The 13642-nt window shown below is 40.0% G+C and overlaps 1 protein-coding gene across 2 annotated transcripts in view; it reads right to left on the minus strand.

The window, feature by feature from the left end:
• GRM4 (glutamate metabotropic receptor 4) overlaps positions 1 to 13642 on the minus strand; it is a 326723-nt gene that overhangs the window by 92176 nt on the left and 220905 nt on the right. For both annotated transcript variants that reach the window (XM_072641785.1, XM_072641786.1), the window contains exon 4: positions 2079 to 2214. In XM_072641785.1, the coding sequence (XP_072497886.1) occupies positions 2079 to 2214 (136 nt within the window). The remainder of the gene's footprint in view (positions 1 to 2078; positions 2215 to 13642) is intronic.

The following is a 13642-nucleotide window of genomic DNA, read 5'->3' on the forward strand; positions in this document are numbered from 1 at the left end:
ACTGATAATGGAATTTTACTAATTAATAAACATTAGACTACAACTCCTGTAGCCATCCTTAAGTCCAGTGATGAGGGAGGGGAAATGGGACTGAGATGCTGAGAGTGAGTCTGTCTCTCCTTCTCTCTCCTTTCTTGTCTCTCTCTTTCTCCATCTATCCCCCTGTCTCTCTACCTCTACCTCTCTCAATTCAATTCTTCCCTTTTCTTTCTGTCCCTCTCTTTCTTCCTTCCCTATCTTTCTTTCTTTGTCCCTTTCCCCGACTCTGTTGGCTCATCTCTAGACTATGTTTCTCTCCTCCCCGCATGCACACACACACACACACACACACACACACACACACACACACACTTTCTGTCTGTGTCTCTCTCTCTCTCTGCCTCTCTTCCCCCTCTCTCATTTCTCTCTCTCCATATCTCTGCCCTTCTCCCCATCTCTATCACTCTCATTCCTCCTCTCTCTTCCCCATCACTCTCTGTTCCTCTGTCTTCCCTTCTTCTCATTCCTCTGCCCACCCCATTTTCTGCCCCTCTCCCAACCTGTCTTTGCCTCTCTCTTCCCTGACAGTAGGAAAGAGAGCTGCAAGCATTAAGTACAATTTCACAATCATCCAATCCCTGAGAAGGATGGAGGGGGGTGTTTAATGACAAGGAGGAGGTTGAGGAAACAGGAGAAGGAATGAAAGGACTTGGGGTGCACCTGTCCCATCACTGCCCTATGATGGGCAGGCTCCATAAGGAAAACTGGCCGATCTGCCCTGTCCCCATTCCTAAAGAAGGGGAACCACAGGATTTAGAGTAGGAATGGACCTGTAAGATCATCAGATGCAAGGCCCTCATTTTACAGGTGAGGAAACTGAAGCACAGAGAGGTTATGAGGTCTTTCCAGCCAGGGTCACTCGGTTAGTAACTGAGGCAGGATTTGAACTCAGAACCAGTGCTTTATCACCTAAAAGTTTCTTTATACCTAACATTTATACACCTTAAGATTCCAGAAAAAAGCATCATGTATATGTGTATATGTATATAGATAGATAGGTATGTGCACATACATATATACATATACCTACATATATACACATATACATATATACATATACACTTATATGTGTATATACACATACACATATATACATATACACCTGTATGTGTGTATACACATATGTATTATGGATGTGTATATTTATATATACACATATGTACATATATACACCGATACACATATATGCGTGTGTATACATATATACACACAGAGAGACACACAGAGACACATATATTCTATATAATCTCACTTCATCTTCATGACAACTTTGTGAGGATAGGTCCCATTATTGTTCCCATTTTACAGCTGAGAAAACTGAGGCTGAAAATGATTAACTGATTTGTCCATGCTCATAAGTGCCTGCGGCTGGATTCACACTCAGGTCTTTGTGACTCCAAGTCCAGCGCACTTACCTACTACAACACCTAAAGGAATCACAAAATACTACAATCTAGTAATAGAAAGGGTCCTTAGAGACCACCTAATCTAACCCTTCTGATTTTACATAGGAGGAAACTGAGATTCATAGAGAGGAAGTGACTTGCCCAAGGTCACAAAGCGAGAGTGGAAGAGGTAGGGCTAGAACTCTCATCACCTAACTCCATCCCTGAGATCTTTCCATTGTACCATCATCACACCTCACCCTTGTCCTCTGGGGTCAAGATCATAGGTTTATACAAGTGCTAGAAAGGACCTCTGAAGCCATATTGTTCCAACCTCCTTCCCCCATTTTACTGCTGAGCAAACTAAGTTTAGATGGCATGCCCAAGGTCACAGACGAAGTATCAGAGCCAGAACTTTAATCTAAGGCCTCTCATTCCAGATAAAAAACTCTTTCCATTACACTGTATGCTCCACCCTCCCCAGGTCCATCTCCTACTTAGACTTTGGGAGACACCCAGTGACACAGACTCCCCCACTCCCACCACACACCCCTGGCCAGATCTCACCCCATTAAGATACTCTCTCCACATACGTCCACACACTCCTCCCCTCCCCCCATTCCCATCTTTGTCTCACCCAGCTCCCCCTCTCACCTGATATCATCTTCATTGGCAAAGATGATGACTGCCCTGGCATTGGAGGTCTCCAGCAGGCGACGAATGATTTTGTCAAATTCCCCAGGCTTCGGTTCCCTGGGAATCTTCACCGACTGGGCTATGCATACTCCTCCTGGAGGCAGAAGGGGAAGAAGCATCAAAGTAGAAACCAAAACTGAGAAAATATACAGGAAAGGAAAAGACACATTCAAGAAGCTTCAGGGATGAGGAAAAATTTCACAGATTGTTTAGAACCGGAAGGGACCTAAGAGACCAAATCCAATATCCTATATTTATGGAGCAAGAAACTGAGAGATTAGAAATTAATAGAGGTTAACTGGAAAGACTCACATGAACTGATGCAAAGTGAACAGAACCAGGAGAACAGTGCACATAGCAATGGCAACACTGAACGATGATCAAGTGTAAATGACTTAGCTATTCTCAGCAATACATAGATCCAAGACAATACCGAAGGATTTAGGATGAAAAATGCTTTCACCCTTCAGAGTAAAAGCTGATGGAGTTTGAATGCAAATCGAAGTATACTATTTTTCACTTTATTGTTTCCAATTTTTTTGTCTGTACTTTCTTCTGCAACATGGCTAATATGGAAATAAGTTTTGTATGACTTCACATGTGTAATGTATATCAAATGGCTTGCCTTCTCAAGGAAGGGGGAGGGAGGAAGAGAATTTGGAACTCAAAAATGTTTTTTAAACATTAAAAATTGTTTTTACATGGAATTGGAAAAAGTAAAATATGAAAAAAATTAAACCAAAAAAATAAAAATTAGAGGATAAGTGACTTGGCCAAGATCACCCAGGCACTAAATAACAGTGTTTTCCCTCTGTTGCTTAGCTCCTAATCATCCTGGATATACCTTGTTTGTACATAATTCTTTGTAGGTCGCGCTATTAGACTGTAAAATCCTTGGGAGCAGGGACTGTCATTTGCCTTTCTTTGTATAGCATTTAGCACAGTGGAATACAGCAGGTCATAAATACTTGTCAACTTGACTTGAGCCAGCATAAGAACCCAGGTTCTCTAACTGAATTTAGCGTTCACTAGAGCTACAGAAATATGAACGAATGATTGTTATTACTTAAAAGAATTTTTTTTAAAAAATCAATATTAAAAATAAATGAATGAATGAATGAATGGGTAGAAAAATAAATGGATTCATAAGAATAAATAAATGGGGAAAAGAAAATCTGGTTATTTCTAATAACATTTCCATAGATCTTTGATCTCAGTGGGGTGGGTACATCCTCTAGTAGTATAAGTATTTCATTTGCAGGTACTGATAACAACCCCCTCTGCTGGTCCAGCTTATGCAGATTCCTCCCTTTGCCTTCCTATAAATCCTCCAGAGCCAAGGTTCATCCACAGAAGCAGTCCTCTGTGTCTCTAACATCTCCTGGTGACCAAGGTCTAATTCTAGCCATTACTCTTGCTAGCACACCTCCCTTTCTAGCCTAGAATCACTCAATAAATCAATCAACAAGTATTGATTAAGTTCCCACTATGTGCCAGGAGCTCACCAAGGCACTGTGGGATACAAATACAAAGAAAAGAGACAATCCCTACTTCCAAATGAGCATTCCTTCCAATGGGAAAGACAAGAACATATAAGAAATATATGCTATCCGGTCAAGTATGATTTACTTAGGTCTTCTCAGAAATACAATGATCCAAGACAATTCCAAGACTCATGATGGAAAATGCCATCCACATCCAGAGAAAGAACTACGGAGGCTGACTGCAGATAGAAGCATACCATTTTCACTTTATTTGTTTTTTTGTTTTTCGTGGCTTTTCCCTTTTGTTCTTTCACAACATGACTAATGTGGAAATGTGTTTATGTGACTGCACATGTATAACCTATATCTGATTGCTTGCTGTCTTGAGAAAAGGGATGGAAGGGAGAAAAAATGTGGAACTAAAAATTTTATTAAAAATGGATGTTGAAAACTATCTTTACATGTAATTGGAAAAAAAATGAATACTATTTCTTAAAAAAAGAAATACAAACATAAAGTTAACAAATACACACACAAAATACTTAAATATAAGGTAGCCTGAGGGGGACAAAGTCTTTGTCAGTAAATTCAGAGGCTAATGAGTAGAACTGGAAGAGACCTTGAGCTATTGCCTAATCTGATTCCTTTGTGTTACAGATGAGAAAACTGAAGCGCAGAGAGGGTATGTGAATTTGCCCAAAGTCACATGATAAGCAAATAGCCTAACTTCAATATGGAAACATTTCTTCTCTCATTCTTCTCTTCCCCGTTAGAATGTGATCTCCTAAAGAACTATGGAGTCTGAATGCAGACTGAAGCATACAATTTTCACTTTGGGTTTTTTTTTCCTTTTGTGGTTTCCCCCTTTTTTCTGTTTCTTCTTTCACAACATGACTAATGTGGAAATGCATTTAACACGATTGCACATGTATAACCTATATCAGATTGCTCTCCATCGTTGGGAGGGGAGAAGGGGGAAAAACTGGTACTCAAAATACTATAAAAAATGAATATTGAAAGCTATCTTTACATATAATTGGGGAAAAAAATAAAATGTCATTAAAGGGGAAAAAAATAATGTGTGCTCCTTAAGAGCAGAGACTTATTTTTGTATTTTTATTACCCCATGCTTAGCATTGTGCTTTGCACATGGTAAGCATTTATGATTTTTTCATTTATATATATATTTATATATGCGTGTATGTGTGTGTGTGTATGGATATATGCATGCATACATTAGAAGGTAGTATTTGGCCAAGGATTATTAGTCATTTTTGTATCACAGATACCTTTGGCAATCCAGTAAAACCTATAGACTCCACTGCAGGCCATCTCCAGTTGTCCTGATCTACATCTGACCAAAGAATCCAGGTGGCTCTGGAGGAGGAAGTAAGGCTGGTGACTTTGCACAGCCCTCCTTCACTTAAATCCAATTCACTTTTAAGTCATGGCATCACTTCTTTGATGTCATGGCCCTCTTCAAGAATGAAGGACAAAAAAACAGTAGACTTCATCTCAGAACATCATCTTTAATAATTGAAGGAAATGCTACATTTCAGTTAGAGGTTAGTAAAAATAAAGAAGCAATGTCTTTCCTATCCTGGATGCCCTGAAATCCATCCCCGGATTCCTGGTGTCACTAGGCTAAGAACTCCTGCATTAGATGAGCTAAAAGGGTCCTCCCCTATTAGAAAAGTCTTTACAAGGTGCCCAGGTTTGTGCTACATGATATAGAGAGGACCAAAATTATATAAGATATGATTCTGGTCTTCAAAGAGTTTATTCCCAAAAAAGTCAGGCAATCACATCTGTAGAAAGCAAATTTGAGCTTGGTTGTATATTCTATTTCTGCTTGTTTCCCTATGATACATGGTAGATCTCTCTCTTTAGGTCCTTGGGTTCTGCTTTTCCTCAGTCTGTGGTTCTCCTTCAGATTCCCAAAGGTGGGAAAGGGGGAGTGTCTCTCTCCCTATCCTAACTCTCCTTCCTTTCTACCCTTCTATTTGCATTTCTGGCCCAGTGTAAAGAGCACTGGCTCTAGAGTGAGAGGAGTTGGATACAAAACTTACCTCTGACACCACCTACCTGTGTGACCTTGGACACTTAACCTCCCTAGTCCTCAGGTTCCTCATCTGTAAAAATGAGGGAGTTAGACCAGATGGCCTCTGAGGACTTTTCCAGCTCATTAACTCCTGATTCTTCTATTCCAGTCTTAAACCAAGTCACCTAGAGATGGGTAGGTGTGCATCTCCCTGTACAGAGAGGAAGGATGTGGGAGGACTAAGATGGGGATTGAGGTTAAGTGGACAGAGGAAAGAAGACTGTGAACTAGTGAACCTGGGGGGAAGAGATCTCTGGAGGACAGAAAAGAGGGTACAGTCAGCCCCTCTCTAGCCTGAGTGATGAGTCACAGCAGTCGGAACTGAAACCCCACTTCTTGTTCCCCTACACCCCCGTCCAGCTGCCTAAGAAGGAATTTGTAAGTTCCATGAGGATAAGAGCCATCAAATATCTTTGTTTCTCCAGTTCCCAGCACTGTGCCCTGAACATAGTGGGTACTTTAAAAGTGATTTAGGACACAATGAAGGAGTTCCTTTAGAAACCAAGGGGTGACTCCTGAGAAGAACAGGTGTCCGGAAAGCAGGTGCTATGAAAGGCCCCTGAGCAAAGGCTTTTCATTTCACTCCAGGCAAAGAACCCCAGAGAAAGACACAGGGAGCCAGGTGAGCCCAAGAAGCTGTCCCTGGCCATTCAACTAATGGGGCTGGGCAGGCACTTAGCTCTCCTGCTAAATCTCTCCATATGGTTTCCTTACAGTTGGAAATTGGGCCAACTGAGTGGTTTTCTCCCCCATCTGGGGAGCCAGATGGACAAAAAGGATGGAGCTGGAGGGGAGGGGCAGGGATTAATTGCCTGGTACTGAGAAAGGAGGGTAAGAAAGAAAGAAGAAAAGGAAGGAAAGGTTAAAAAAAGAAGGGAAAGGAAGGTAGGGCAAGGAAGGGAAAGGAAAGGAGGGGAAGAGCAAGGAGGGAAGAGGGGGAGGAGGAGAGGAAGGGAAGGGATGAAGGAAGAGAGTGAGGGAAGAAAGAGGAATAGATGAAATACAGGAAGATTAGAGAAGAAAGACAGAAAAGATGGAAGGGCAAAGAGACCAGGTTCCAAGACCCTTCTCACTCCCAACCCACCTTCCGGAGCCTGAGTTTCCTCTCACCCATCATTCCTTAAAGACTATGATGAGGACCTCTCTGTGGCATTAACAGGGAAGCCAGTATGGGTAGCATTTCACCAGAGATTCTTCATGAGTCTCAACTATTTAGTGTATACAAATGCAGGCATATATCCATGCATACACACACAAACACATATAGCGAAAAGCACATGCAGATTCACAAAATAAAACTTGGCCCATGTTCTCTTACACACACACACACACACACACACACACACACACACACACACACACACACACACACAGCCCCATGATCCTAGCATCATTACAATTCACACAGGAAATATCTTAGATGGGCCTTCCAAACCCATTCCCTTAGGCATGCAACTACTTCACATACACATACAACACACACTTTCTCAATTGCCAACAAACACTGGCTTGTTCATGTGCTTCCAGGCACATCACATTCAAACATTCTTCTGTATTTGAATTTCTCCTAGAACACACTCTCCAAAAACATAAATGCTTAAAAACATGGATCCCAGCCACCATTACTAATATTGGTAGGTATGCATCTCTCTCTCTCTCTCTCTCTCTCTCTCTTTCACACACACACACACACACACACACACACACACACACACACACACACACAGAGCAGAAAAGATATGGAATCAATGGGATAGTAAAGAATGGAGGGAACTGGGCTATTATAATAGTCTCCTAATTGGTTCCCCTGCCTAGAATGTGTCTCCCTCCTCCAATCCGTTCTCCACACAGCTGCAAAAGTAATTTTCTTAAAGTGCACATTACTCTCCCACTCAATAAGTTCCAGGGCTCCCTATTACTTTTAGGATCCAATGCAAAGTCCTCTGCTTGACATTTAAAGCTTTTCTTAAGCTGACTCCAGCTTACCTTTGCAGGTTTATTTTATATCACTACCCTTCAAGGATTCCGCCATCCAGGCAAACTGAGACTTCTTGCCACCTCTAATGCCTGACATTCCATCTAATATTGCAATGCTTTCATTTTAGTGCCTGCTGCTCCCTGTCCCCAGGCCTGGAATGCTCTCCCTCCTCACCTCTACCTTAGAATCCCTAGTTTCTTTCAAAGTTCAGCTCAAACACCACTTCCTATATGAGGTCTTTGTGGATCAATTCCCCCAGGGACTAGTTAACTTGACTCCAAAATTACCTCATATTTATTTTATAGATAAGAAGGCCGGCCCAGAGCTTGCATGCCAAGATCACCCAACGTGGAGGTGCCCTGCGCTTCCACTACCACTGTGGATTGGGGTAGTCACCTCGGTTTGGCTGTCTCCTTAAAAATGATGAGACTGAGAAGGCCATGCTGGTTCCTGAACTCTCTTCCTGCTTCCTCCAAGGGGTAAAGATCACATGTATAGTGTGTATATCCAAGGGCAATAAGAAACACTTTTTCTTAGAGCATTTCACTATCTATTGCAATCTTCATGATAAGAGTGTGCAAAAGACCACCATGAAAATATCACATATTATCAATCAATCAATAAGCATTTATGAAGACCTTACTATTTGCCAGCCTTGCCCTTGAGGAGTTTCCATTTCTACTTAGGAAAACAGCAGCTAAATACTAGATATATACAAAGTAAATACGAGATCCTTGCAGAGCGAAGCCCTGGGTGGGGTGGAATCAATAAAGATTGCATAGAAGAAGTGGGATTTGAGCTGAGTTTTGAAAGAAACTAGGGACTTGCTGTGCTTAAACTCACATAGCAAGACAGAGGTGAAGAGAGAGAGCATTTCAGATCTGGAGGTAGAGAAAGGCACGCATTAAACCATAAAGACGCTATGTTATCTGTGTTGTTTGGTTGTTTTTCAGTTGCATCTGACTCTCCATGACCCAATTTGCATTTCCTTGGCAAAGTTGCTGGAGTAGTTTACCATTTTCTTTTCCAGCTCATTTTACAGATGAGGAAACTGAGGCAAATAGGGTTAAGTGACTTGCCCAGGGTCACACAGCTAATAAATATCTGAGGCCAGATTTGAACTCAGAAAGATAAGTCTCTCTGACTCCAGGTTGGCAGTTCTATCCACTGGACCACCTACTTGCCCCTGATGTTATGTATAATCAACTACCTTATTGTCTGTCAGCTCAAGAAGGGGGGAGGGACAGGATAGAAGGAGAGAATTTGGAACTCGAAATTTTAAGAAATGAATGCTAACATTTTTTTCAAATGTATTTGGGAAATATTAAATGAAAAAAATAAAAGTATTTTTCAGTAATATTTTTAAAACATAGAGATGTTAGAGGAAATGTCATGCATTAGAGACAGCAAGAAGGTCCATCTGACTAGATTGTCAAGTCTATGAAGGGTGATGATATATAATAAAACTGGAAAAGTGAGCTGGAGTCAGTTTATGAAGGGTTTTTAATGTCAAACAGAATAGCAGAAATTTTTGTGGTGGCCAAGAACTGGAAATTATGGGGATGCCCATCAATTGGGGAATGACTGAACAAGCTGTGGTATATGAATGTAATGGAATACTATTGTGCTACAAGAAATGACGAACGGGTAAACTTCAGAAAAACCTGGAAAGATTTATATGAACTGATGTTTACGAGATGAGCAGAACCAGGAAATCATTACACACAGTAAGAGCCACAGTGTTCAAGGACTGACTTTGATAGACCAGCCTTCTCAGTAAGGCAAGGACCTAAAACATTTCCAAAGGACTCATGATACAAAATGCAATCCACATCCAGAGAAAGAACTATGGAACTGAAACGCAGAATGAAACAGACTATTTTCTCTTTTGTTATGTTTTGGTTTGTTTTTCTCATGGTCTCTCCCATTCACTATAATTTTTCTATGCAACATGACTAACGTGAAAATGTGTTAAATAGGAATGTATGTGTAGAGCCCATATAAGACTGCATGTCATTTCAGGGAGAGAGCAGGGAAGGAGGGGGAGAAAATTTAAAACTTATGGAAGTGAATGCTGAAAACTGAAAACACATTAATAAACTTGGAAGAATAAATAAATAGATAGATAAATGAATGAATGAATGAATAAATGTCAAGCAGAGAACTTTGTATTGGATTCTAGAAGCAATGAGGAGTCATTAGAAGCTATTGAGCAGGAGAGCATCATAGTCAGACCTTATGCTTTTCCTCTGTCACTTTGGTAGTGGGGAGGCACTTGAGGCAGAGAGATAAATTGGGCTGCTGAAAAAGTCCAAAGTCCATTTGTGCTTATAGAGCCTAGAAACCATGTTGACCAGCAAAGCCTCATTGCAGAGTGTGAGAAGGTAGAGAAATTTTACAAAGACTTTGATGAAATCCTCTGAATTAAATCAATATATAATTTGATGCTGGGTGACTTCAACACAAAGATAGAAAGAGAGGAGGATGGCAACAAAAAAAAAAATGGTGCAAAATATGGTTCAAGAGTAAGAAATAAGTCAAAGGCTCACAGATGATGCCAAACCTCACCCCTATCATGAATGCTTGCTGTAAGAAAAGAATCAGGCAGTGTTAGACACAGTAAGCACCGAGAAACATCATTAAAAATGAAACTGATTATATTTTAACAGACCTGTTACTGATGTGGGGGTCATTCCTGAATCAGCTCTCTCTGTATTTATGGTGAGACCATTGGCTTGTTAGAGCAAAGATCAAAATTAGCACAAAACTAGAATAATATAAATGAGAAAGAGATACGGCAGGCAATTAAAATGACTCCAACTTGACCTATTTAAACAAGTTATTGACATCAAGCAAAGGGAAATGGGTGGAGAAGAGGACATCAACCCTGATTAGAATAATTTCATTAAGAAGTGTAATCAATGTAGATGAATTACCGTAACAAGGAAACAAAAAAGAGCGTTAAAACCACCTCAGCCAGCAAAGCTTTGATTTGGGTCTCCATGTCCTCATCTATAAAATGAAGAGTTTGGACGAGATGACCTCTAAGGTCCTTCTCAGCTTTAAATCTATGATCCCATGACTTTCCTTGCAAAGTGGAAAGATCTGGCTGCCAAGCTTTGGATCTGTTTAGAATATAAACTCGTTTTTAAAATCGTGTGGAGAAGGCTAATGGAAAATTATGAACAGCTCTTCCTTATAGAACCTGGAAAAGCAATGGAAGGGAAGCCAGGTTTGTTTGATTTTAAAGCTTGTAGAACTAGGGCCAAAAAGCTATTGAACTGTGCATATCCTTTGACCCAATTTAAACTATAATGCTACTAGGGCCATCCCTCCCCCAAGGAGATCAAAGAAAGAGGAAAAGGACTCCTATGTACAAAAATATTTATAGAAGCTCTTTTTGTGATGGTAAAGAATTGGAAACTGAAAGGGTCCCCATCACTTTGTTTATGAATGTCATGAAATAACATTGGGCTATAAGGAAATGATGAACAGTACAGCTTTAGAGAAACCTACAAAGACTTGCATGAACTGAGATAAACAAGAAGTGCGCAGAACCAAAATATGTATACAATAATAGTGCAAAGACAATAACTTTGAAAGATTTAGGAAAACTGATCAATATAATGGAGCCAACAATAGTTCCTGAGAACTCATGATGAAATATGTAACCCACCTCCAGATGGATGATGGGCTTAGCATGCAGACTAAAGCAAATGTTTTTGGTTTTGCTTTTGGGAAGGGGTGGGGAACATGGGTTGGACATAGTTAATGCAGAAATTTGTTTTGCTTGACTATATTTTTTTGTTTGTTGTTTTCTAGTGGGGTGGGAGGAAAAGAAAATTAATGCTTGTTAATTGATAAAAAGTAAAATAAAAGTTATATTTTTAAAAGAAGCAATAAAAAAAGTTTGGTTAAAGATGTAACTAAGTAAATAATGTCATCCTGGGGACATTTGGGGATGAAACTGGAAGGACATAACAAACAGATGAAGAACGAGAAAAAAAATCTATTAAGGTTTTTATAACAAATGTTTTCCCATCAAGAACAATGGGGCTGTTTAGTTTCCTTAACATTTGGACTCCTAACATCACAGTCCCAGCTATATATCTAGTGGAAATATCTATATTTAGTGGAAAAGTACTAAAGAAAACAAAGTTGATATTGATAAATGTCACAGGATATGAATAGGAAGCTTTTAAAAGAAGAAATCCAAGTTATCAATAGCCATTTGAAAAAAAAATCCAAATCACAAATAATTAGATAAATGGAAATGTAAGTAACTCTTCTGTTCCAATGAGCACCCAACGGACTGGCAAAGTTGACAAAAAAGGAAAATGACCATGTTGGAGGGGCTGTGGGAAAATAGGCACATTAATGCGTTGCCGATGGAGCTGTCAATTGGCCAATTATTCTAGGAAACAATTTGGAATTATGCCCAAAAAACCATTAAACTGTTCATATCCTTTGACCTAGGGATAACTTGCTAGGCCTATCCCCCAAAGAGGTCAAAAAAGAAAAGGATCCACCCATATATGCAAAAAAATATTTATAGCAGTTCTTTTTACATGACAGAAAACTAGAAACCAAGGGGGTGGCCATCAAATCGGGAACGTCTTTATACAGTATGAATATAGTGGGATATAAGCTGTAAAAAAAATAACAAAAGGAAAGGTTTCAGATAAACTTGAGAAGGTCTCAATGTCCAATTTATACGCTAATAACACTATGAATACAAATAGTTTTGAGACTTTAGTACGCTGATCAATGCAATGACCAACCATGTTTCCAAGCAAATAATAACAAAGCTTCTCATTTTCATACAAGTGATGGACTCTAGACTTTGCATATTTGTTATGAGAATATGTTTTTTCTTTTCTTTTTTTTTAACCAGGGGAAGAAAAGAAGGAAGAAAACAAGTATTCGCTAATCACCTCCTTAACTATGTGCCAGGTTTTGTGCTAAGCACTTTACAAACACATCACCCTCTCAACAACCCTGTGAAGTAGGTGCTATTATTATACCTACTTTAAAGTTCAGGAAACTGATGCAGACAGAAGGTAAGTGACTTGCCCAGGATCACATAAATTTCTGAGTTCGAATATGAACTCAGACCTTTCTGACTCCAGGTCTAGTGCTCTATCCACCTGATAGGTGATGGATTCTAGAGGCAGAATAAGACCTATATTTTCAGATACAGCCAATGTGGGAATTTGTTTTGCTTAACTAGGAATATTTGTTATAAGAGTATAGTCTGTTGGTTTGCTTTTAATGCAGGGGGAGGTAGGAGAAAAATTCTAAAATAAAACATAAATAGTATAATAAAAAAATAAAAATAAGGATGGAAAAAGCATCTGGACCAAGTAAACACAGAGGAGGTCCCCTGCTGAAAGCCACACAATTCTGAGAGTGTGGAGAGATTCATTCTCAGGAAACCAAAGGAGTGGGGGGAAAAACCCTCAGTCTTTATTATTACCCCTTCCTCCCCAAAGGTGATTGAGAGAATATCAAGAACTACAGTCTTTAGGAGAGCAACCTACAGGCGTATTGAGGGCATCTTTGATGAGAGTATGAGAAGAGAACAGGCAGGCACTGGCAAATGAGATTCCATAGAAGAGTGCTTCTTCTTTTGACTGAAAGGCATCAAGGATACAAGCTCCCACTGCTCTTACTGCTTGTTGACTACAAAAAGCATTATTTGATTCACTAGAGCAAAATGCAGACACCGAGACTCTCCTCCGACAAGGTATCTCCCAAGCACGTGTCAGAATCATGGGGGATTCTTTGAAAGATAGAACCACAGAGGTAATCATGGTCGGCAATCTCTGATTATTTATATCAAATGAGGCATAAAACAGACTCGCAGTCATCAAAGACGCTCACTGTGACCCTGCTGAAAGTCCAAACCAAGGTCCAAGTTGAAGAGGTGTCCCCTATAGATCATGGAATCATGGACCTC

Source organism: Notamacropus eugenii, chromosome 2, assembly GCF_028372415.1.
Source record: "Notamacropus eugenii isolate mMacEug1 chromosome 2, mMacEug1.pri_v2, whole genome shotgun sequence".
In the NCBI taxonomy this organism is placed as follows: domain Eukaryota; kingdom Metazoa; phylum Chordata; class Mammalia; order Diprotodontia; family Macropodidae; genus Notamacropus; species Notamacropus eugenii.